Here is a 22,876-nt window from a genome sequence, read left to right as displayed (position 1 = left end):
ACTGAAAGATCAGAAAGGCCAGTTATACTGACTCTTTCTAATAAGAAAGCTTCCCTACTTGACCTTACTCAAGTGTCACAGCTCTCAAAGAACTTAAAGGAAGATGGACTATATTACTGTTTTCAAGTTTAGCCCAACAAAATACAAATAGAGAGTTTTATCACTTGCTATTGTTATTGTTTTAGGATCCCAGTTGAGAAAACATTTTGTCTCTGTCATTTTCTATATACATTACCATGATATTACTATTACACTTACATATTTACTTGTATGTTAAAAGTAGAAGTGAAAGTGTGAGTCGCTCAGCTGTGCCCAACTCTTTGCCATCCCATGGCCTGTAGGCCACCAGGCTCTACTGCTCATGGAAGTCTCCAGGCAAGAATACTGGAGAGGGGTAGACATTCCCTTCTCCAGGGAATCTTTCTGATGGCAAGAATACACAGAAGAATTATACAAAAAAGATCTTCATGACCCAGATAACCATGATGGTGTGATCACTCACCTAGAGTCAGACATCCTGGAATGAGAAGTCAAGTGGGCCTTAGGAAGCATCACTACGAACAAAGCTAGTGGAGGTGATGGAATTCCAGTTGAGCTATTTCAAATCCTAAAAGATGATGTTATGAAAGTGCTGCACTCAATATGCCAACAAATCTGGAAAACTCAACAGTGGCCACAGGCCTGGATAAGGTCAGTTTTCATTCCAATCACAAAGAAAGGCAATGCCAAAGAATGCTCAAACTACTGCACAATTACAGTCATATCACATGTTAGCAAAGTAATGCTCAAAATTCTCCAAGCCAGGCTTCAACAGTACCTGAACCGTGAACTTCCAGACGTTCAAGCTGGATTTTAAAAAGGCAGAGGAACCAGAGATCAAATTGCCAACATCCGTGGGATCATCAAAAAAGCAAGAGAGTTCCAGAAAAACATCTGCTTTTGCCCTATTGACTATGCCAAAACCTTTGACTGTGTGGATCACAACAAACTGTGGAAAATTCTTAAAGAGATGGGAATACCAGACCACCTGACCTGCCTCCTGAGAAATCAGTATGCAGGTCAAGAAACAACAGTTAGAACTGGACATGGAACAACAGACTGGTTCCAAATAGGGAAAGGAGTACATCAAGCCTGTATATTGTCACCCTGCTTATTTAACTTATATGCAGAGAACATCATTTGAAATGCTGGGCTTGCCGGGAGAAATGTCCATAACCTCAGATATGTAGATGACACCATCCTTATGGCAGAAAGCGAAGAAGAACTAAAGAGCCTCTTGATGAAAGTGAAAGAGAAGAGTGAAAAAGCTGGCTTAAAACTCAACATTCAGAAAACTAAGATTGTGGCATTTGGTCCCATCACTTCTTAGCAAATAGATGGGGAAACAGTGGAAACAGTGGCTGACTTCAATTTGGGGGGCTCCAAATCACTGCAGATGGTGATTGCAGCCATGAAATTAGAAGATGCTTGCTCATTGGAAGAAAAGCTATACCAACCTAGATAACATATTAAAAAGCAGAGACATTACTTTACCAACAAAGGTCCGTCTTGTCAAGGCTATGGTTTTTCCAGTAATTGTGTATGGATTTGAGAGTTGGACTATAAAGAAAGCTGAGCACTGAAGAACTGATGCTTTTGAACTGTGGTGTTGGAGAAGACTCTTGAGAGTCCCTTGGACTGCAAGGAGATCCAACCAGTCCACCCTAAAGGAAATTAGTCCTGAATATTCATTGGAAGGACTGATGTTGGAGCTGAAATACTTTGGCCACCTAATGCAAAGAACCAAGTCATTGGAAAAGACCCTGATGCTGGGAATGATTGAAGGCGGGAGGAGAAGGAGATGACAGAGGATGAGATGGTTGGATGGCATCACCGACACAGTGGACATGAGTTGCTCCAGGGGTTGGTGATGGACAGGGAGGCCTGGTGTGCTGCAGTCCACAGGGTCACAAAGAGTCGGACACAACTAAGTGACTGAACTGAACTGAACTAAACACACACACACACACACAAATTAGTACATGTATATATGAACAAACTAATCTCTACACTTAAGGAACTCACAGGTCTAGTTGGAGAGTTTAAATAATTAAATAACAAAACAATGCATTATAAAATAAATTGTTAGAGAAATATGTATATTATACTTCGGATGAGAAAAGAGAGATTGCAATCCCAACTGGATAAGATCAGAGTAAAGTCTTGAATGATTTCAGTCTTGAATGACAAATATAAGTTAGTTGGAAACAAATGGAGAGAAAAAAGCATACTAGAATTATCCATGTTGGTCTATAAAGAGTCTTAGAGGTGACGACCATGACATACTTGGGAAATGATATATAGGATATTTCGAACTTACTGGGAATCTTTAGTTGAGATGAAGATTAAGGGATCAGGAGAGAAGGAGAATGTGCCAAAAGTCTAGATCTGAGAGTGGTTAAGTAAAAGCTGCTTTATGGGGTCAGGTTGAGATCAATAGGGAGAATGTCTACATTAGTTAGGAGATAAGCCTGCCCTCAGTGGCTTACTAGGATCAAATCTGTTTCAATAAAGTCCTGTTGAAAGGGGAGGCATCAGGCCTGCGGGCAGTAGTTCTGGCAACAAGGCTGGCAAAGGCTCTGACATCATCCACCTGTAGATTCTAACATTGCCTTCAGGTTGGGAGTGTTTTGGCCAGGAGATTTTATAGGCCAGGCCGAGAAATGGCATTGAAAAAGATGCACTGGTAAAGCCCCTGATGCTGTGTAAGAGTGAAGGCAAGAGAAGAAGGGAGCAGCAGAGGATGAGATAGTTAGATGGCATCACTGACTCAACAGACATCAACAGACTCAACAGACTCCAGGAGCTGATGAAAAACAGAGGAGCCTGCCATGCTGCAGTCCATGGGGTTGCTAAGAATTGGACACGACTTAGCAACTGAAAAACAGCAACAAAAGAAATGATTTAAATCACTTCTGATCAGGCTCCACCTATTTGTAAGACTGGAGTCGTCTTGCTCCATTTTCCAAGAACACTATCTTGGAAAAGAATAATAAATTAAACGATCCTTTTGCAAAACTGATTAATTAAAGGAGAAGATATATATACATGAGGGATAAGGAGGTATAGTTACATAATCAATGTTTTTAGTTATCCAATAATAATAATGTCAGGCAGAACTCTATTTCTAAATGAGAAAATACTAGTGAAGGGGAAGTTTTAAAGGAAAACATATGTTTCAAGCCCTGACAAAAATAAGGATAGTTGAGTCTCATTATTCACAGTAGTTATAAACATTGAATTCGTGAATATTGAATCATCTGCCCTAGAGGAAATAGAGGATAAAGTTTCTACAAATCTCTGGCCACATGTTCGTCAACAAATCAAGAGATAACCCTTGTTTTGTGTATGTTTCTGTTTAAAAACTCCTTATTTAATATACAGCAGTCCTCCCACCCCTGTTTACTGCAGGGGAGACATTCCAAGATCCCCTAGTGGATGCCTGAAACTGCAGATAGTACCAAACCTATATTTTTTCCTGTACATGCGTACATATGATAAAGTTTAATTTACAAATTAGGCACAGTGAGAGATTAATAAAAGTAACATAATAAAATTGTAGCAATATAATGCAATAAAAGTTATGTGAATATGGTCTCTCTCTCTCTCTCAAAATACCTAACTGTGCAATTTTAATGTCTTTTCCATCTTAACTAACTAAGCACTTATCATGCACTGTAGCCAAAACTTTGGCAGTTTGAGGTGTGACAACAAAACTAACACGAATTTATTTTTCCTTCCTCACAATTTCACAGATAAAAAGATTTGTTCTTACTATAGATCTTGGTGACCTCAGCATATGATTTTTTTTCTATCCCTATTAAGGAGAACTTTCACCTTTCCACCTAAGGGATGCACTTTACAGTTTCTGTTTGGCCAGCATCATTACGCTTATGCACTGAAATCAATGTGTGACTTGAACCCAAGCACCCTGATCCCAGGGCAGCCAATCTGGTGACCTATATGACTAAGTGACTAATCCACAAAAAACGCTAGACAAAGAGATGATTCATCTCCCAGACGAGACGGAACAAGATGGCACAAGATTTCATCTTGCTGATCAGAATGGTGCCCAGTTTATTTAAACTTAGGAATTGTTTATTTCTGGATTTTTCTGTTTACTATTTTCAGATGGACGTTGACTATGGTTAACTGAAACCTTAGGAAGCAAAGCAGGAAATAAGGGGGACTCGAGTATTGACGATTTATTCACATTGAACTCACAGCCACTAACACTGTTACACATGCATGAACAAAGCTTATCTAAAATATACAGTCTTTCTTCAAGGCACAACACAGCTTCTTGTGCTTAGAAACTCTGGGCAATTCTTCAGTGTTATATGCAGGGCCATTTTAAACAGCTAAATCATCAACAAAAAATGCAGAAATGCAGAAAACATGGCATTAAATGAACTTTTTTTTTACAGCACAAGAGCTACGATGGGAAAGCAAGGACCATCGCCTTGTTCTTTTGCAATTGGAACCATGTGCATCAGACAACTTAAATTTCCACTGCTTTGAACACGCGCAAGTTTCTGGGAATGACCACAGAGTGCTGTGAGTATTGATTTCGGGGTTACAAAAAAATTTTGGCCTGTAGGTGAATTCACAAGTACAGAATTCATGAATAATGAAGATTAGCTGAGAAAACATTTAAATGAGTCCATAACAAAAGAAATGGAGAAGCTGTCGCACCAGGTTATATCGCCATCCCTGTTCCAGTTTCACAGACAAACCCTCACAAAATAGATAGGCTACAGTAGTATTTGTTTCAGAGAATTCGAAAGGAAAATAACTCTAATCCATTTCTTAGAAGTGAGCATAACTGGATACCAAAACCTGATAAAGTATGTGCCAAAAAAGACAGTTCCGGATCCAGTTCACATCTAAACATAAATGCAAAAATTCAACGTATGTATGTATAATATACATAGAGAAAGGCAGAGAGAGAGAGAAAGGCTAGAGATAGAGTAAAATGAGATTGACTTGAGCAATGTAAAGATGGGCGAAAATTAATAAATCTTTTAAGATAATTCACCAATGGATAAGTCAAACAATATAAAGCAAATGATCATCTTTAGGAGATAAAAGAATATTTACTAATGTTCAGAATCCACCCTAATTAAAACAAAGCAAAATGACCTCTAAAAAAGGATTAAAAATTACATGTAAACAATATCTTTGTGAAGCCACTTTGTAAAGGTAACTCTAAACCTGTTACCTTTACAGTCTGGAATACGGCAGGAATGCTAGAAGTACCCATAGTTATTTTATATTGGTTAGAATACTAGCCAATACTATTAAATAACTGGAGGTTGTTCTAGCATGTGGTTTCAGTGGTTTAGTCACTAAGTCATGTCTGACTCTTGTGACCCTATTAACTGTAGCCCACCAGGCTCCTCGGTCCATGGGATTTCCCAGGCAAGAATACTAGAGTGGGAGAAGGAACCCATTTCCTTCTCCAGGGGATCTTTCTGACCCAGGAATTGAACCCAGGTCTCCTGCATTTGCAGGCAGATTCTTTACTGACGGAGCTACGAGGGAATCCCATGTCTGTCATAATATAGACTATAATGGAAGCTGTCCTAGAGTTACCAATTTGGAATAGGTATTGTTTATGTGTTAAAGGACTTAAGCAAATTTGTCTTGTTTTAACAACAATGGATAGGCTTCAAAGTTCCCCATAATTTCCCCCCAAATTCACATAATCTTCATGCAGACAGAAGTCTGAGAGCCTGTCCTGAAGAGCCAGTAGGACTTCTAAGCGTGCAGGACAATATTCCTCCCAGTATCAGTTGAGATTCTTGCCATACAGAAACTAGTCCAAGGAACAACTTCACATTGCCTGTCTCCAGGATGGAATTCACAGTGACAGCCACGCCTTTACAGCTGGTCAAGATGAACATGGCACTGACCTCAGCAAGCAATGGCCAACTGCAATAGCTGCCAAGGAAAAGCTATGGCCTTACCCCACTCTCTGTTCTGGCAAAGTAAATATTTGAGGACTCAGAATTCTAGGAATTTTAGTGCGTGTTCTAGTCAATGATTTTTCTATTTTAACTCCAGTTGTTACCCACATCCCTTAATGTGTTCTGTGCCTGCATGCTCAGTCAATTCAGTTGAGTCAGACTCTCTGCGACCCCATTGACTATAGCCCACCAGGCTCCTCTGTCCATGGAATTATCCAATCAAGAACACTGGAGTGGGTTGCCATGCCCTCCTCCAGAGGATTTCTCTCTGAAATCATGTCTTACTTTGCTTCTGCTTTATTTTTTAATTGTGATGAAAACCATTAGTTTTCAAACTTGCAGAATGAACATGACTTGTATATGATTGTAATTTACTGAACTGTTATTGGGTTTTTAACAGCTGCAATATTTTCCTTCTCGGGGGTTTTGAGACTTTACATTTACACCTGGGGCAGATAAACTCTATGTTGCCCATGCCCCAGTCCTTGCCCCTTGTTGCCATATCTTTGTTTTGGTGGTTTCTTCTTCCCTCCAGGCTGATATGGCCTCAGGGTATAGTCTGCAATTATAGGACTTGCTAGAGATTCAAAGATATATGAAATACAATCATAATATGGGAGGAAATTAGCAATCAACTCTAAAAATTTAAGAGTAAAATAATAAAGTAAAGTAAGACAGGTTGAGGAAGGAGGGAAAGGGAAGAAGGGAGGATAAGAGAGGGAGGGAAAGAAAGAAAAAAAATGTTGCATGAGAAAAGAGAGGCAACATCATTCTACTGGTAATATTAAGAAGTAATAATTACTCTTTTAGATTAATTATATATCATATTTATTATATTTATAAATATATATTATATTTATTTAAGAAATACAAATATTTTAAAAGTTGAGATGAGTTTTAAGAAAAGAGAAAATCTTACCCTGCCAAGTACACACACTACTGCATTTCCTTCACAACAGATCTGATGCAAATTTTTAATATCGGTGGCCAGCTTGGTAATTTCAGAAAAATTAGCTTTAGGTTGCTTTTTAGTCAACAGAACCAATTCCCTGGGGGAAGAAAAGTGCATTTTTAAATTTTTGGATTCAATTCTTTCTAAAATTAGTTCTAGTTCAATGAGTAATCAAAAGAATAGAAGTACATTTGCAAATGTAGGATGAAGATAGTTGCATATTATGTTTTCTATTTCTTCAGTGATATAACCCAGAGCCATCCAAAAATCTAAGTCACAAAATGAAAATTATTCAGTTCATAATCATGTAAGTATGGTCATTGCCATTATTCAGATTATTGCTTAAAGAAGTTGAATTGCTTGGAAAAGTACTTTGGGAATTTATCTGACCTATTTCCAAATAAAATTCTTTTCCATAAAGACATTAATTATAAAAAGATTGGTTCTCCCTTGCTCCTCTTTGTTGACAACTGAACAACATCCCTGAAACTTTTTTTGTTCTGTTGTTCTTTAGTCACTAAGCTACATCCAATTCTTTTGTGACCCCATGGACTGTAGCCTGCCAGGCTCCTCTGTCCATGGGATTTCCCAGGCAAGAATACTGGAGACGGTTGCCATTCCTTCATGATCCAGAGATCGAACCTCTTCCCCTGCTTGGCGGTAGGATTCTTTACCACTGAACCATGAAAAATAGGCTTGCCTTATAAGAAGAACTGAGCTTCCAGGCAATGCAATATTGTCCTTAAATGGGTAAGAAGGTGATATAAGGAAGATGCATGTATTCAGGAGTAAAGAGAAACAAAATCTGGGCCAAGAAAGAGACACGTTGAGTGACATCAAATTCTCCTCCCACCCCACACTCCTCTATCCCCACCCCAAAAACACCACTCAATTTTTTTTTGTTTTTTGTGACATTAGAGCCAAAATCTTTCTTATCTTCCAAGGGAAAAATACCTTTCGTCCTCCAGCCTTAACCATACAGAACAACTAAGGGTATGAATCTGAATATAGAGAATCTTTTGTACACTGGAGAAGAGCCTTAAAAATTTGAGCTGCTGGAAGGTATTAAGACAGGAAACAGTGAGTGAAGACGAGGACTGTGCAGTGTGAAGCATAGCCCAGGGTGCCCTGCTGAATAGCCGAGTAGCACACCTGTAGAGAAAGGAACCAGGTTCGTGCTGAGAGACATTAGTGAACAGAAGATAGATGATTTTTCAATGAGTTCAATCAGAGGGTGATCCAAAGCAGCAAAGTCCACAAATCTAAGTAGGTAACTTACATGGCTGTTGCTACTTTGTGGTTGAATTTAATCCCAATTTCACATAAATGGTGATGCCTCAAAGATATTTCTCTAACGTACTTTCTGATGGGTTCCAGCTGTAATTAGAAAAATGACTCATCAAAGAACTATGGTAATAACTGAAAAAGTTCACCTCATGGTTAGTAAAGAAGAGAAAAAAAATCATGCATCTTCTCAAAATTAGAAAGTCTTTATTGTCTTACCTCTGAGACCAAACATAAAAGCATAATTTGGTGAAGGTTCTGTTTTTTTGTTGTTGTTTTTTGGGTTTGTCTGTTTTTTACAAAATAGCACTCACTTCTCCAGAGATTGTTTGTCCCTTAACTTAGACATTTGATGTATAAATGAGAACAAGACAGTGAACAAACAAGAATCCAGAGAGCCGATAGAATAAATTTCAATAATGTCTTATAGTTGTATTTTGGTTTTATTCAAGTTACTAGCCCTGTCACCTTTAACATGTCTTTAAATGCTTATCTAAAATATATGCTCTAGTTTTGCAATAAAAATTAATGGAGTCCCCCCAAATCTTCATATTCTTTAACTCAGAATTTTGACTTCTGAAACTCTATTCCAAATAAATGTCTCTGAATAAATAAAAATATAATTATTCAAAAAGAAGAATCTGTATGCCTTGCTATGGTAGCAAAATTTTGGACACAAAATGTCTCAAAAGAATAGAGATGCCTAAGTGAATAATGGCACATTGTTTTTGAAAAGATGTACACTTTTAATGTAAAGTACATATGTTTAAGTCTCTGTTCAAAACTATATATTCAATTTGATCACAACAATGTACAAAATAAAACCTGTGAATGAAAAAAAATGAATAAAAGTAAATATACCAAAATTAGTATCTCTGTGTGGTGATAATATAAGTAACATTTTAAAATTTCAGAATAGCTCTATATATTGTCTTAAAACATTATATTGACCATATATTAAATTTACTTTGGGTTACAATACCTTACAATGCTTTTTTAAAGAAAAAGTTTAAAAACATATACAGAGGCAATATTCAAATCATAAATCTGGTCCTATGATAATATTTATATTTATAATTAACTATAAATATAATTATTATTTTATTCTTATTTTGTTGTGTTGCACTTATTTGAAACCAAATACAAATAAGATTATTCTCTTCTTCACAACAGAGTCTGTGAAGGCTTAACTCATAAAGCACATTCTGTGATCACTGACACCACTTTCACATGATTGATTATGCAGTCTTCTCTGGGTAAGGATTAAGAACTCCTGGGAACAGACATTCTGGAGGCAAGCAAGACTGTAACCGTCATAGAGCGAGGGAGAGGAGAAAAGAACTTAGCTAATTCAAAAGCACCAGCTTATGCTTAACATATAGGGACATATAGCTGGACCTAGAGATTATTGTACAAAGTGAAGTCAGACAGAGAAAGACAAATATATGACATTGCTTATATGTGTAATCTGAATTAGTGGTACAAATGAGCTTATTTATAAAACAGAAATAGAGTCAGAGATATGGGAAACAAACCTATGACTACCAACAGGGAAAGTAGAAGGGAGGGATATGTTGATTGGGAGATTGGGACTGATATATACACACCGCTATATATAAACTAGATAACTAGTAAGTACCTAGTGTATAGCACAGGGAACTCTACTCAATACCGTGCGAAGACTTTTATGGGGGTAGAATCTAAAAAAGAGTGGGTCTATGTATATGTATAACTAATTAACTTTGTTATATAGCAGAAAGTAACATAACATTGTAAATCAACTATACACCAATAAAAAATTTTTTTAAATTATAGGGCATATTATACATCAAGGAAAAATTTCCTCTGAAAAGGGTTAAAATTAAGAAAGCTTTGCAACAAATTAGCTGAAAAAACTAACAGTCATGAAAAAGTTCATTCTTCCAAATGCCTGGTAATGAAACATAAGTCTATACAATCACTTGTTTTTGTTGTTTTTAATAATATGAAACCAAAAAGAGAAAAAAAAAATAACTGTCCTGCTTAGGGATTCAGAATTTGCTTCTGAAGAAACTGGAGTTAACTAGGGGAAGAATGGAAGTGAGGTAAGAAATATACATGTGTGTGTGTATGTGTGTGTGTGTGTGTGTAGCTTTAACGATAACTGTGATTATTGCATGCTTAGTATATGCCAGAGACTCTAGATACATTATTTAATTTCTTACACAAGGTAGAAGATAAGGAGCTCAATAGGGATTGAGACGAATATGAGAGAAATTCTCACTGAAGAGATCAAAGAAAACAGCAAGAAAATGGTGGTACTGCATTTAGCCTGGAGGAATTCATCAAAATGATTATCAAACTACTATTCATTTCAGCGTGACCTTCAGAAAATCCATCTGGTGTGCCTTCTAAAGACAGTTATTTTATGTTGGTATCCAGAACCTTTAATGAGCATACATTAAAAAGTACTTTTATCATGGAACTAATCACTGATTTACGTCTATTCAGTGAAGGAGAATAGGCCACATGGTTAAAATTAAATGTGTGGCTAATGGTATTTTCCAGGGTTAGCTACAGTAAAGTCTTCTATCTCATGTTTTTCTTACAGTGAGCTTTTGTTACAGTATATTTACTTTCCCCTTCAAAATTTTGTGGTATTTCAGCCAATAGAGTATAACAAAGGTAACTTTTGAAGCTTGGTCATAAAAGGCCATAGGACTTCTGCTTTATCCGTAAGAATACTCATTCTTGAGACTCAGGCCATATGTCAGCAGTCCAGCTGCCCTCGGGCTGCCACGCTGTGAGGAAGCCCAAACCAGCCAAGTCAGTGAGACCACGGGGAGAGGCCCTGAGGTAATATGAGAAGAAAGATGAACCAGCCCCTAGGTGCTTCAGCCCTTCAGAGGCCCAGATCCAACCACTGTCTGACTGCACCACACAAAAAATCAGGATCCAGAACCATACAGATAAACCCTTCCTGAATTCCTGACCCACTGAAACCATAAGAAATAATAAAATAATTGTTATTGTTTTTGAGTCACTAAATTTTGGGGTGTTTTGCTATGCAGAAATAATAATTGAAGTTTTAAATATGTATTATGAAGTGATATTTGTCCTGGATCATGCTTCTCAAATTTTGAGGACTATATGAATGGCCTGAGTACCTTGTTAAAATGATGTCTTATTCAGCAGGTCTGGAGAAGAGCTTCATTCTGCATCTCTAACAAGCTGCAAGGTGATACATATGCTGCCGGTCCACAGTCCACACTTAGCATAACAAGATCCTAAATAACAGTTGACATGTAAATAGTTTACCTTTGTCTGGAAGCATTCAGTCTTATTTTCTTCTCAGCAACATGACTGAACAGCTGTTTCATAGCAAACAGACATGGTTAAAATAGTGGGTCCATACAAGAATGGATGCTTCCTAGAAGTTTCATAAATGTACCTATAATTTGACAAATGCAAAGTCATAATAATGGAATTATTATGGAATGATATAATTTGGAATTCAAGAACATGTTCTGACACTGTTTCTTAAGAACTTATGATTCATTTAGTTTTATTGACCTGAAACTTCTAGAATTTCATGGTAACAGAAATGGGATACCATTACACTTAAGTGTATCAAAGGTTTACAACAGACAGGTCAATGTGAGGTTAGACAGTGCCCAAGAAGTAATCCACTGTATCTTCTAGGCCAGTGAATAAAGGAAGTCACTAATTGAAAGTGTTCATTTTTATATAAGTAGTAAAAGTAGAAAGTTCAATAGTCTAAACTGATTGTAAATGGAGGATAGTACAGCTGGTAAAGGGGAACTAAATTTAGAAGTTATTGGTGGATGAAGAGGAATCTTTTTTTGTTATTTATTTTTATTTTTTTCATTTATTTATATTAGTTGGAGGCTAATTACTTTACAATAATGTAATGATTTTGCCATGCATTGATAATAGCTAGGACATGGAGGCAACCTAGATGCCTATCAGCAGACGAATGGATAAGAAAACTGTGGTACATATACACAATGAAATACTACTCAGCCATTAAAAAGGAATCTTTCAAGATCATCTGTAAGTTCTTTCTAGACTACGAAAGTTTATGCCATTGTCCTCCAAGATGCGTCACTCAATATTTGGGTTTATGACTAAATCTGAGTATTAATTTGCTTCTCAAATTCATTCTTTTCCCTTTTTTTACACTTTTTAGGTCACATTTTGTAGAATGTGGGATCTTAGTTCTGGAACAGGAATCGAACCAATGCCCACTGCATTGGGAGTTCAGAGTCTTAATCACCACGTGGTGCTTGTATGTTTGCTAAGCCACTTCAGTCATGTTCGATTCTGCATCCCTATGGACTGTCGTCCTCCTGGCTCCTCTGTCCATGGGATTCTCCAGGCAAGAACACTGGAGTGGGTTGTCATGCCCTTCTCCAGGGAATCTTCCTGACCCAGGAACAGAACCCATGTCTCTTATATCTCTTGCATTGGCAGGTGGGTTCTTTACCTCTAGCACCACCTGGAAACCCCAGACCACCAGGGAAGTCCCTCTCAAGTTCATTCTCTACACTCACTATGGAGCCTGGGCACCAGGCCTGTCTTCTATTTATCATCATATCTCCTCACACTATTCCACAAAACTTGCTCAAATTACTTACTCCCCATCCCTCCTCCCATACACAAATACCCAATGAAGGTTGACATCGCAGACAAAAACTGGCTTAAGGCTCAAACAAATCCATTTTCTCTTATAATCACAGGAAAGTTTCTTTTCAAGCCTCCCTTGCAGTTAGGTGGGAACATGTAACTGAGTTCTAATCAATGAAATATGAGTAAACATGCCATATACCACTTCTAGGTTTGGCTGTTAATTACTGTGCACAGTTCTTTGTTCTCTTTCTTTTTTGAAGTAACCTTTGAAACACATGCTCCAGGTGGCATAGCTCCAATATAGAAGCATCTTTCATTTCTGAGTTACTTCTTACAGGAAAGTTGTCAGGAGCTGAGCTGAGCTGGAAAAGGCTGAGAGGCCAAGTGCCAGAGCAGCCAATGAAGACAAAAGCCAAAATGAAAGTATAGTCAGGCTTTAATTATCTTCCGGGATAGTATAATCAAAGGGGCTTCCCAGGTGGCTCAGTGATAAAGAATCTGCCTACAGTGTAGGGGATGTGTGTTTGATCGCTGGGTCAGGAAGATCCCCTAGAGAGGGGAATGGCTACCCACTCCAGTATTCTTGTCTGGGAAATCCCATGGACAGAGGAGCCTGGTGAGGTTCAGCCCATGGAATCACTAAAGAGTCATTCTCAACTTAGCGACTAAACAACAACTTAAGCGAAAAGAGAGAAAGTGGGGTCCTCCCCTCAGCCTTCACCCCAGACTCAACCTGCTTACTCCTAAAAGTTTAATCAACAGACTTGTTTCATTTCAGCAAGGTTTCTTAAGCCTAACTTGTAGGGAAAAAAAAAAAAAGCAGAATTCACATTATTAAGATATAACTGCCACCCACGAAAAGGCAAAATTCTTGGCCAATAGGAAATCTCAATGGAGTCATTCAGTATCTTTGCTCTCTATTGGGTACTAAGTGAAACTAAGACTCATTTTTGTGCTGCAGTAGCTTAGTTCCTTTCAAGAATTTTCAGTACAAGCCAATCTAATTTCAAATCTCCCAAGGCAAAGTTGAACTTCATACGAGGAAAAAACTTTCTAATAATCAGAGCCATTTAAATATAATAGAAAGTCCTATTGTAAAGTAACACAGAGTCACACTTGGTTGGAAGTTGAGTACTAAAGTAAGATATACAATAAAATTTTACCATGATCAAAACTGTTTTTGAAAACTCCTTAGATAATCCAAATGTACAAGAAAGTATACATGTATAATATACTATCTTTTGATAAGACCAAAATAGCTGACTTTTCCTCCAGCTTTGATATAAGTTACTGTTTCTTTGATTGAGAATTAAATAAAGTTGTTGGCTTATAATATGAAGCAAGTAATCAGAAAATTATTTTCCCCTGAATATGTATAGCTGTATGTACTTAAGTTAAATTAGCATATAAGATAACTCCTCATTACTGACTTTGGAGAAGGAAATGGCAACTCATTCCAGTAGTCTTGCCTGGAAAATCCCATGGACAGAGGAGCCTAGAGGGCTACAGTCCATGGTGTCTCAAAGAGCTAGACACAACTTATTGGCTAAACAGTAACTGATTTAATTGTAAATTTTCAAGAAGAGATTAGATTCACTACCTGAGTGTTAGTTAGGCTTTATAATCTCTGAATGTTCAACCCAAACCTGATTTTATAACTCTCACCTAGAATGGCTAGTAAATAGGTAGCCAAGCTCATATTTTATTTTCTCATTTGGTTGCTCCTCATGTCAGACAAGTTAGAACCTGCCCAACCCGCTGTCCCTTAGTCCTTTCACCCTAAGTGACTGGGCCACTTAAGTTCTTCTTGAAGGCTCAGTAACTCCTGGGAGGTTTCTGGATGGTTGAATTAAAGGTGTTTACATTGTTCAGCATCAAGTCACCAGGTCTGTTCATTGATTTCTGGTGTAGAGTTTAATGCCTAAAACCTGAAATTATGAATGATAGAGTCAGCACCATGCTTCTTGCACTATATCCAGCACTCAGATCCTTCCCTTATTCCTGGTGTCTGTCGGTCTTGACCAAATGACCAGAACTGCATTCCTTGAGCACTGAAGGTTTGTATTTCTGTCATTTTTGTCTCTCTCTGGATTGGTTTCCTGCCTCTGAACCCCAGCTACTTGCTTGTAAGTCTCTAAAGATAAACATCTATGATAACTAAGAAACCAAAATATGAGCACACCTACCCATGGGCTATAATGCGATCGACTGTAGGCAGGAATTATCGAATCAGAGTTTTTGGGTAGAAAACTGATCTCTGTCCAATCTACCATTACTGTTTATTCCTAGGTTCCCAATGACAGATTCTAGGCCTGTCAGATATCCCTCCTGTTATACCTTGGTGAACCTCCCAAGTACTGGCCCTTGCCTAAGCTGTTACCTGTGCTCTATTCCCAATACTCTGCCTATTATGCTTTGCCTACTAGATTGTAGTTTTCAGCATCACTTGCTACTGGTCTGATCAATCTAACCTTTAAGGAGATGGGTCTTTACAGATCCTAGTCATTTTTAGCATTTCATGACACAGACATTTTCATGTCCTCCAGGGTTTGCTAAGACCATGTTGTCATTCTGAAGGAAAAAAATAAATTGCAGATCAAATTTTTACTTTATTTTTATATAATAAAGCATTGTGTACTTAGAGGCTTTATCTCAAAATCTGTCTTCAAAATTAGAAAATACTCTTTTTCAAAGACCTGGCAAGGAAAAGTGACTTACCTGTCTTTCACTGGCACTTGATTCTCTTTGCCGATCTCACAGATCTGCTCAGGATTTGAAATCTGGAATATTTCAGTGTAACCTGTATCATCCTTTTTGTGTAATAGGAAACACTTATGTCTTGCTGTCTTATTTATATTGCAACAGTCAGAAAATACACATTTGTCAGCCATTCCTTGGTTATTGCAAATATGCTCTAGGAAGGCAGCCATCTGTAGAAGGAAATAATAACATGAGGGAAGGCACGATGATCCACATTCCTAACCATAGAAAAGTTCAAGAATTATAAAGAAAAGGCAACTGAATGTATAATCTTATACTCCATATCCAGTAGTCCTTGGACGTAGCTCTTTTGAGCAAAAGTCTTTTAAAAGATTGTTAAGTCTCATGTGCTAGACATTGGCCAAATAGAATTTATCATTCTCTCCCTACTTATATAAGTGTTTCATTTTCATACAGCTGAGAGGTGTTAAAATAAGCATAAGCCAAAATGGCCAGGGCCTAAAGAAATCAAGGTGTTTTTAATAAAAATCATCCACCAAGAAACATGTGATGGCTTGCTTTCCTTGTTTCATGATGGCTTTTAGTTGGTTTCCATGGGGACTTATTTTAAAAATTGAGCTCTAAGGCAATGTGTGTTCAGTGTCAAATATTCTAACAGAATTGTAATGATTCAGTTTTCAAATGCCTTTGGATGGCAGTAAATGTGTGGGATGCTGTAAACTTCAAATGACATTCCACATTTAGGGGATAAAGTCAGAAAAAGGTCATCTCTTGAAGTGGAAATAAGAACTCACTGTACAATAAGTGCAGAAGTATTTCATGTAAAGTGTGTTCCTAATAAAGCTAATGACTTTTCTGTGACTGCGTGCGTACCCTGCCAAGTTGCTTCAGTCGTGTCCGACCCTGCCAACCCTTGGACGGTAGCCCTCCAGGCTCCTCCTTCCATGGGATTCTCCAGGCAAGAATGCTGGAGTGGGTTGCCATGCCCTCCTCCAGGGAATCTTCCCGACTCAGGGGTCGAACTCACGTCTGGTGCATTGGCAGGCATTTCTTTCACTACTAGCAAGCACTAGCTGGGAAGCCCTTTCCTATGACAACTTAGATTCTAATAAAAAATAGATAGGTTTTAGCCCAAGAAGATAGAGTGGGAAAAACCTATAAATAAAGAAGAAAACTATTTGTATTTAAATTGTTGATATGAGAATAATTGATCCCAAAATATGTAGATTATAAGAATAATGTTGATATGCTTATCAATGATTTTTCTGAGATTTCTCTGGTAGACCAGTGGTTAAAACTTCACCTTCTAATGCATGGGGTACGGGTTTGATTCCTGGCCAGGGAGTGAAGACCCCATATAACTCACAGCCAAAACACCAGAACATAAACAACAAAAGCAATATTGCAACAAATTCAATAAAGAGTTTAACAAAAAAGAATTTTTATAATCACAAGATGCACACTTTGTAAAAGAAAATAGTAATTTGCAAGATTTTCTACTAAGTGGGTAAAAAAACCTATAATAATATTCACTTTCTTCTTCCTTTTTATATTCTCTTAGACACTTTTTTAAATCAGTATTTTAATTTCCCAGGAATCTTCATATGAGCTGTCAGACAATAGTAGTCTAGTGACAGAGAAAGAGCAATCAACTTAGATGAACAAGCTGACATTCTAGGGTATAATTCATTCTCTCAAGCCTTTGGTTCTCAGAATGTGATCTCCTAGACATGAGCTTAATAAACTGTAGGCTCATAAACCTGCAAAGATTATATCTTGAGTGTGACTCATGTACATATTTTGCGTTAAAATTGCTTGCTTGATTATTCAATCAACCCATCCCACAGCAACATCTTTTGTTTGCAATTTAGTTTGTTTTTTTTTTTTTCAATAGAAAAAGGCAGAACATGATTCACCTACCAACTGGTGACAGGATTCTGAAGGTAATTCATGTGACTTGAGGCTCTTGCACTTTTCTGCAAGATCTAGCAACTCATGAACTATGATTTGTACTTCTTCATAAGTCAGTTTCTGAAGAAACTGTGCAACCATAATGCTAGTGCTGAAACAAAACACTTGTGTGAATGTTGAAGCCAATCAAACCCCTTTCCTCCATCAGTCTTGCTATATCACTGCCCTACTCCCCTACAAAATAATATGAGTGTAAATTTCAAATAAAATTTCTGATAATAAAACTCACACAGCTCTTAAGTTCTCCTCTAGATAATTCTGGCCATTTGTTTGCTGCATGGCTGGAAAAAAAGAAAATGAGATTTTTATTTGCAAAAGAGGAAATTTTCCAAGTTGAAATCCCCTTTTTACAATTCAAATCTACATGTATTCACTCATAAATTTCCAGATCTGTTTTTGTTTACATCATAAATCAGGATACATTTTATAAGAATATATATTTTCTTGTATTTGGGCTTCCCAGGTGTCTCTGGTGGTGAAGAATCTGCCTGCAATTCAGGAGATGTAAGAGACATGGTTCAATCCCTGGGTTGGGAAGATCCCCTGGAGGAGGGCATGGCAACCCACTCTGGTATTCTTGCCTGGAGAATCCCATGAGCAAAGGATCCTGGCAGGCTTCAGTCCATGGGGTCACGAAGAGTTGGACATGACTGACCAACTGAGAACATTTCTTGTATTTAACCTGTATTCTGTGAATGATTTACTTCTAGTCCAAAACATCATGTAGTTGAAATCTGTCAAATATATATTCTTCTCTGTCATTGGCCAACAAATGTTACGCATATCTGTATTGACACTTCTGAGTTAACTAAACTTGAGTTTTTAATTAAATAACTCTTATTAGAAGTTACTAGCACACTCAAAGAACACTAAGAAAATTAAATGCTGGCATTAGGAACAACAATATAAACATTAGTACTTTGCTAGTCTTAATGTGGCAAAGACAGCATCTCATACATCTAGGATTTACTCAACATCTTCATCACTCTCACTCACCATGTACACATACACATGCTCTCATTGAAAATATGTCTTCCTTCTTATACCAATAGCTTCTAAAGAGTTTGCTATTGTTCAGTCGCTAAGTCTAAAGAGTTTAGCCGCTATCTATTTAATAAAGAAATCATATCATTAGCAATATTAACAGGGAAAGGCTTTGGAGACAGTTATTCTGAGTTCAGTTTCTAGCTCTGAAACTGAATATGGCCTTGAGAAAGTAACTTAAGTACTCAGAATTTTTGTGTCTTTATCAATCAAATGTTAATCGCTTTTACTACACTGGATAATGGTTAGGATTAAATGAAAGCCTATGTGTGAAGCAATGAGCACAGTGCCTGGCACATAGTAGGTACTGAATAATGTAGCTCATGATATTAGTCTATAAACACTCAATCTAAATATATTTATATAAATCTAAAATAATTTATCTAATTTTAAACACAAGTTCAAAATATATCATTCTGTCATCTAGACTGGAAGATGTGTGTGTTTCCCCGAGTGTGTTTCCTGCTTGTGTTTCACCAATACATTAATTCTTTTTTTCTATCTATGAAATTTTGTCATGACGTTTCACCTCCTGGCACAAGGATGTATAGGTTATAAACAGAATTCCCTACCTGCATCTAGTAAACTTCTCTGAAGAGTCTGACATCTAATGTAGCTGAAGAAAATAAGAAAAGATATGGATCTAACAGTCTTCATTATTTCAGATAAACTTTATAGAAGGTGTTCTATCATTTGAGAGAATTGAATAATCCTTTTATATTCTTTCCAAGTAATTACTATTAATAATTAAACTTCTTCTGGTGAATATTTTCCCCAGGCCACCATAACCCTGAAAAAATTAAAGAAATTCATGATAATGAAGAAATACTTCTGATAGATAGCATTCATTAATGAATACTGGATTTTAAAATGAGTCATGTCACTCTACTTGTTTTTTCAAGATTACATCACATAGGACTTGAAATAAAGTAATCAATAGATGCTCTTGGTAAATACCTGATTTCCTAGAAATGCCTGTTGACATGTACAAAGTTCTAAACTGGCAGGAGATTAAGTAAACACATACAATGCCAGATTCAGACAAATGATGACTACCCTAGTTCCAGTGCTGGACACATTTTTAGGTCCCTAGTGAGAGTGGGGAGCACAGATTTGGGAAGCAAACCCATGAGAATGCAACCGAATTTACTGAGTGTTTGCTGCAAGTCTAGCACTTTATGTGACTGTATATAGGTAGCAGCATTCTTATTTCTTGAATAATAAGTGAAGACTCAAGCTCATATAATTTGCTCATGGACTCACAGGTAGAAATTCTGGTCTTTCTGATGTCAGAGCTCACACCATCCAAGAGCTAGTAATAGAAGTTGAGATACCAACTTCTCTCAGCTGCTTTCTGCTTTGCCTATAATCCAGTTCTTTAGTCTAGGGTAGGACACTGGTGACTATGAATTAACTTAGAAGTTCAAATTAAACTTAAAGCCCCAAAGTTCTGGAAATGGGAGACCACTGGTTACTACTTTAGCCATTCCTGTCCTCAGTTTCCTCATTTATAAATGGAGGGTTTGGATAAGATAATCTTCAAGGCTGGAAGTCCATTACTTGATTTTTCTACCCACATAATCTCATTTCTGGTTTCCTAGGCAAAAAAAAATATCATAAGTGAGAGAGATACATTTGCCTGACAAACAACAAATCTGTCATTACTTAGATTTGGGACACATTAGCTTATGGTAAAGAATATGGATGACTGTCTTGCCAGTTTTCCATAGGCTTTCCAGGGTTCTCTAAACAGTCCTAATGCTCAGCATCCTTTCTGTCTTGCATCCTTAGAGTGGCTCCCTTGAGATCATACTCTAAGCTTCCTGGGACTACCAGAAATGGACGTATTACTCTAGCGATGACAAACGCTTTGGATGACTGCTTTCAGACTGTCACCCATTGTAGACATTACTCTTTCTCTATGGCTAGGCCTTAGAATCATTCACAGCACCATGCCACAGGAGAGCCACCATTAACTGATTGGAGCTGGCACTTAAAAAAAAAAAAATGTTCTATGTGTGCTAAACTAGTTCCTCTTTTCAAATAAAAATTATTTTTGGACAAAATTAACTTCTCATGGGCATCCTTCTCTCACAGTAAGAGATTCTTTAAAGCATAGAAGGAGATAAATTCTTTATTAGTGACTGGTGGTGGAATTTTAGATCAGAGGAAAGACAGGTTGTGGGGATTATTTAAGCAAAGGCTAAGGAATGGGTTTTGTGATAGAATTCAAAAGATGGCACAGAATTTGTTCTCTAAGAGAAGAAGATCTCCACACTGATCTTTAAGATAAAAAAATGGAAGGTGTGCAAGTATAAGACACAATGATGATTTTTAACAAGTATGTTTACCACAAGCCTAATTCTTGTCCAAGTCATAGAAATAGAGTTTGTAGGAACCTTAGAAAAACCAAGGCTGGATCCCTAGATCCTGCCAAAAACCTGGGTAGTGACTGCTCTTGCATGTGCAGTCTTGGCACCATGAGGCTGATGACATTTACAAACATCTCTAGCACTAGAAGTCTTCCTGCATCGACTGAGTCCAGCTATGTTCTAGTCATTGGCATGAGCTCGGTCTGAGCCATACAGAGTCAGTATGACTTGCTTTTGTTCCAAATCCTCTCTTTCCAGGCAAAACAAGACTTTTGAAAAACCCACTTCTCTCCCTCCTTTCTTTCCATCACACGGGTTACCTGCCTTTTATCACTGTGTTCTTTGGCACATCAGTAGAGAGAGTTGTATGGCAGTTTCCTCTATGATTATAGAGTCTTGTGATGGCAGAGGTCCCTGGGTCTTTGGTTTCATATCTGTGTCTCCTAGCACAGCACTGGACACATAGGAGAATCCACTATCAGGTGCAAAATTGAATTAGCAAACTGCACAGTTTCACTTCTGTTTGCTAAACTTATTATTCATTATTTCAGTAAAATTTTCTTCCTTGTCATCTTTGACAATAAACAAGAGTATTTGGAAAAATGATAGAAAAGAAAAATTACCATCATGAATTAAACACCTACTGTCTGCTGGCCATTGTATTTGGATACTTTATATAGTAATTTATTACATCTTTTTAAAGCCTTTGTGACGGAGTGATTATTCTTCCACCCTACACCAAGAATTGGAGGTCTTAGATTGTAGGCAACTTGTGTCTGAGGCCATACAGCAAGTTAATAGGAGTAGGAATATAACTCCCTTCCAATCCCCCCCCACCTGCAATTTCAGCTTGGATGGAATGCTGTTGCCGCAAGTTCCCACAGCAAGGCCCCTTTTCCATCCTGCACCTAGGACATCATATGCGATTGCTTACTGTCTTCTCCCCTGCCCAGTAGACATAAGAACAATGCCTAATTGGCTTATGTTTGGTTATATTTGCATTATATTGAATTATATTGTACAATGTCTAACACACAGTAGGGTCTAATAATAAGTATTTGTTGAACAAATGAATAAGAATCCCAAATACTGTGCTCGAAATGTTAAACCGAAAGAACTCAATATTTTTATGTATTATATATTAGATGGTCATCATCTTTTATTTCAGACACTGAAACACTAAAAAGCCTTAAGAGTTTAGAAAACAGCCAGGATCATCAAGCCATGGGCCCACAACCAACCTTCACTTCCTGGCTTCCCAGTTCCTACCATTCCCTCTTTAGATGTCACTGTCAATCACTTACAGTTCCAAAATAGCAGCAGTTTTAATGTGGAATAGAGGGAGAAAAAAGCCACCGCAGCTGATGCCCTGGCCCTTTCCCCGCTCTCTGAATAACAGATTTTATAAGGCACCCACGACACAGCCTTACCTAGGAGGTAATGTATACATTGGCTAAGAATATTGTTCTGGAGTTAGAGGGTTCAAATTTAAGCTTTTGGTTCTACCAATTACTAATTATATGACATTGAACAAGTTCATTTATTTCCCCAAGCCTCAGTTTCCCTGTCTGTAAAACAGGAATAAAAAATGTTTACTCCATAGAGTTGTTAGGATTAAATGAGATAATACATCAGAAGTACCCACACAATGTTTTTACAATGAAAACATTCAATCCCAGCTAGTAATAGGAGGAGGAGGAGGAGGTGGAGACATGCTACCAGCCCACAACATCCCATTTTCTCCCCAGTAGCAACAAGAACAGAATCTGTGAGTATTCTGTCCACAGAAGTGCTATTTCAGAGTCCTGTCTCCCATAAAGTCATAGATTAATTCATTTTGCTGTACAGTAGAAATTAACACAACATTGTAAAGCACTATGCTCCAATAAAAATTA

The 22,876-nt window shown here is 37.4% G+C and overlaps 1 protein-coding gene across 1 annotated transcript in view; it reads right to left on the bottom strand.

Annotated features, from left to right (window-relative positions):
* LOC122428383 (alpha-fetoprotein-like) overlaps window positions 1-22,874 on the bottom strand; it is a 47,404-nt gene extending 24,530 nt beyond the window's left edge. Inside the window, 6 exon segments of the mRNA XM_043448365.1 lie at window positions 8,240-8,337; window positions 11,542-11,674; window positions 15,592-15,803; window positions 17,515-17,656; window positions 17,795-17,846; window positions 19,182-22,874. Of these exon segments, the coding sequence (XP_043304300.1) occupies window positions 8,240-8,337; window positions 11,542-11,674; window positions 15,592-15,803; window positions 17,515-17,656; window positions 17,795-17,846; window positions 19,182-19,266 (722 nt within the window). The 5' untranslated portion in view covers window positions 19,267-22,874.
* Between the last annotated feature and the right edge of the window lie 2 nt (window positions 22,875-22,876).

Source organism: Cervus canadensis, chromosome 26 (genome assembly GCF_019320065.1).
Source record: "Cervus canadensis isolate Bull #8, Minnesota chromosome 26, ASM1932006v1, whole genome shotgun sequence".
In the NCBI taxonomy this organism is placed as follows: Eukaryota; Metazoa; Chordata; class Mammalia; order Artiodactyla; family Cervidae; genus Cervus; species Cervus canadensis.
Note: the sequence above shows the minus strand (reverse complement) of the source record. Positions and strands in the feature narration are given on the sequence as shown.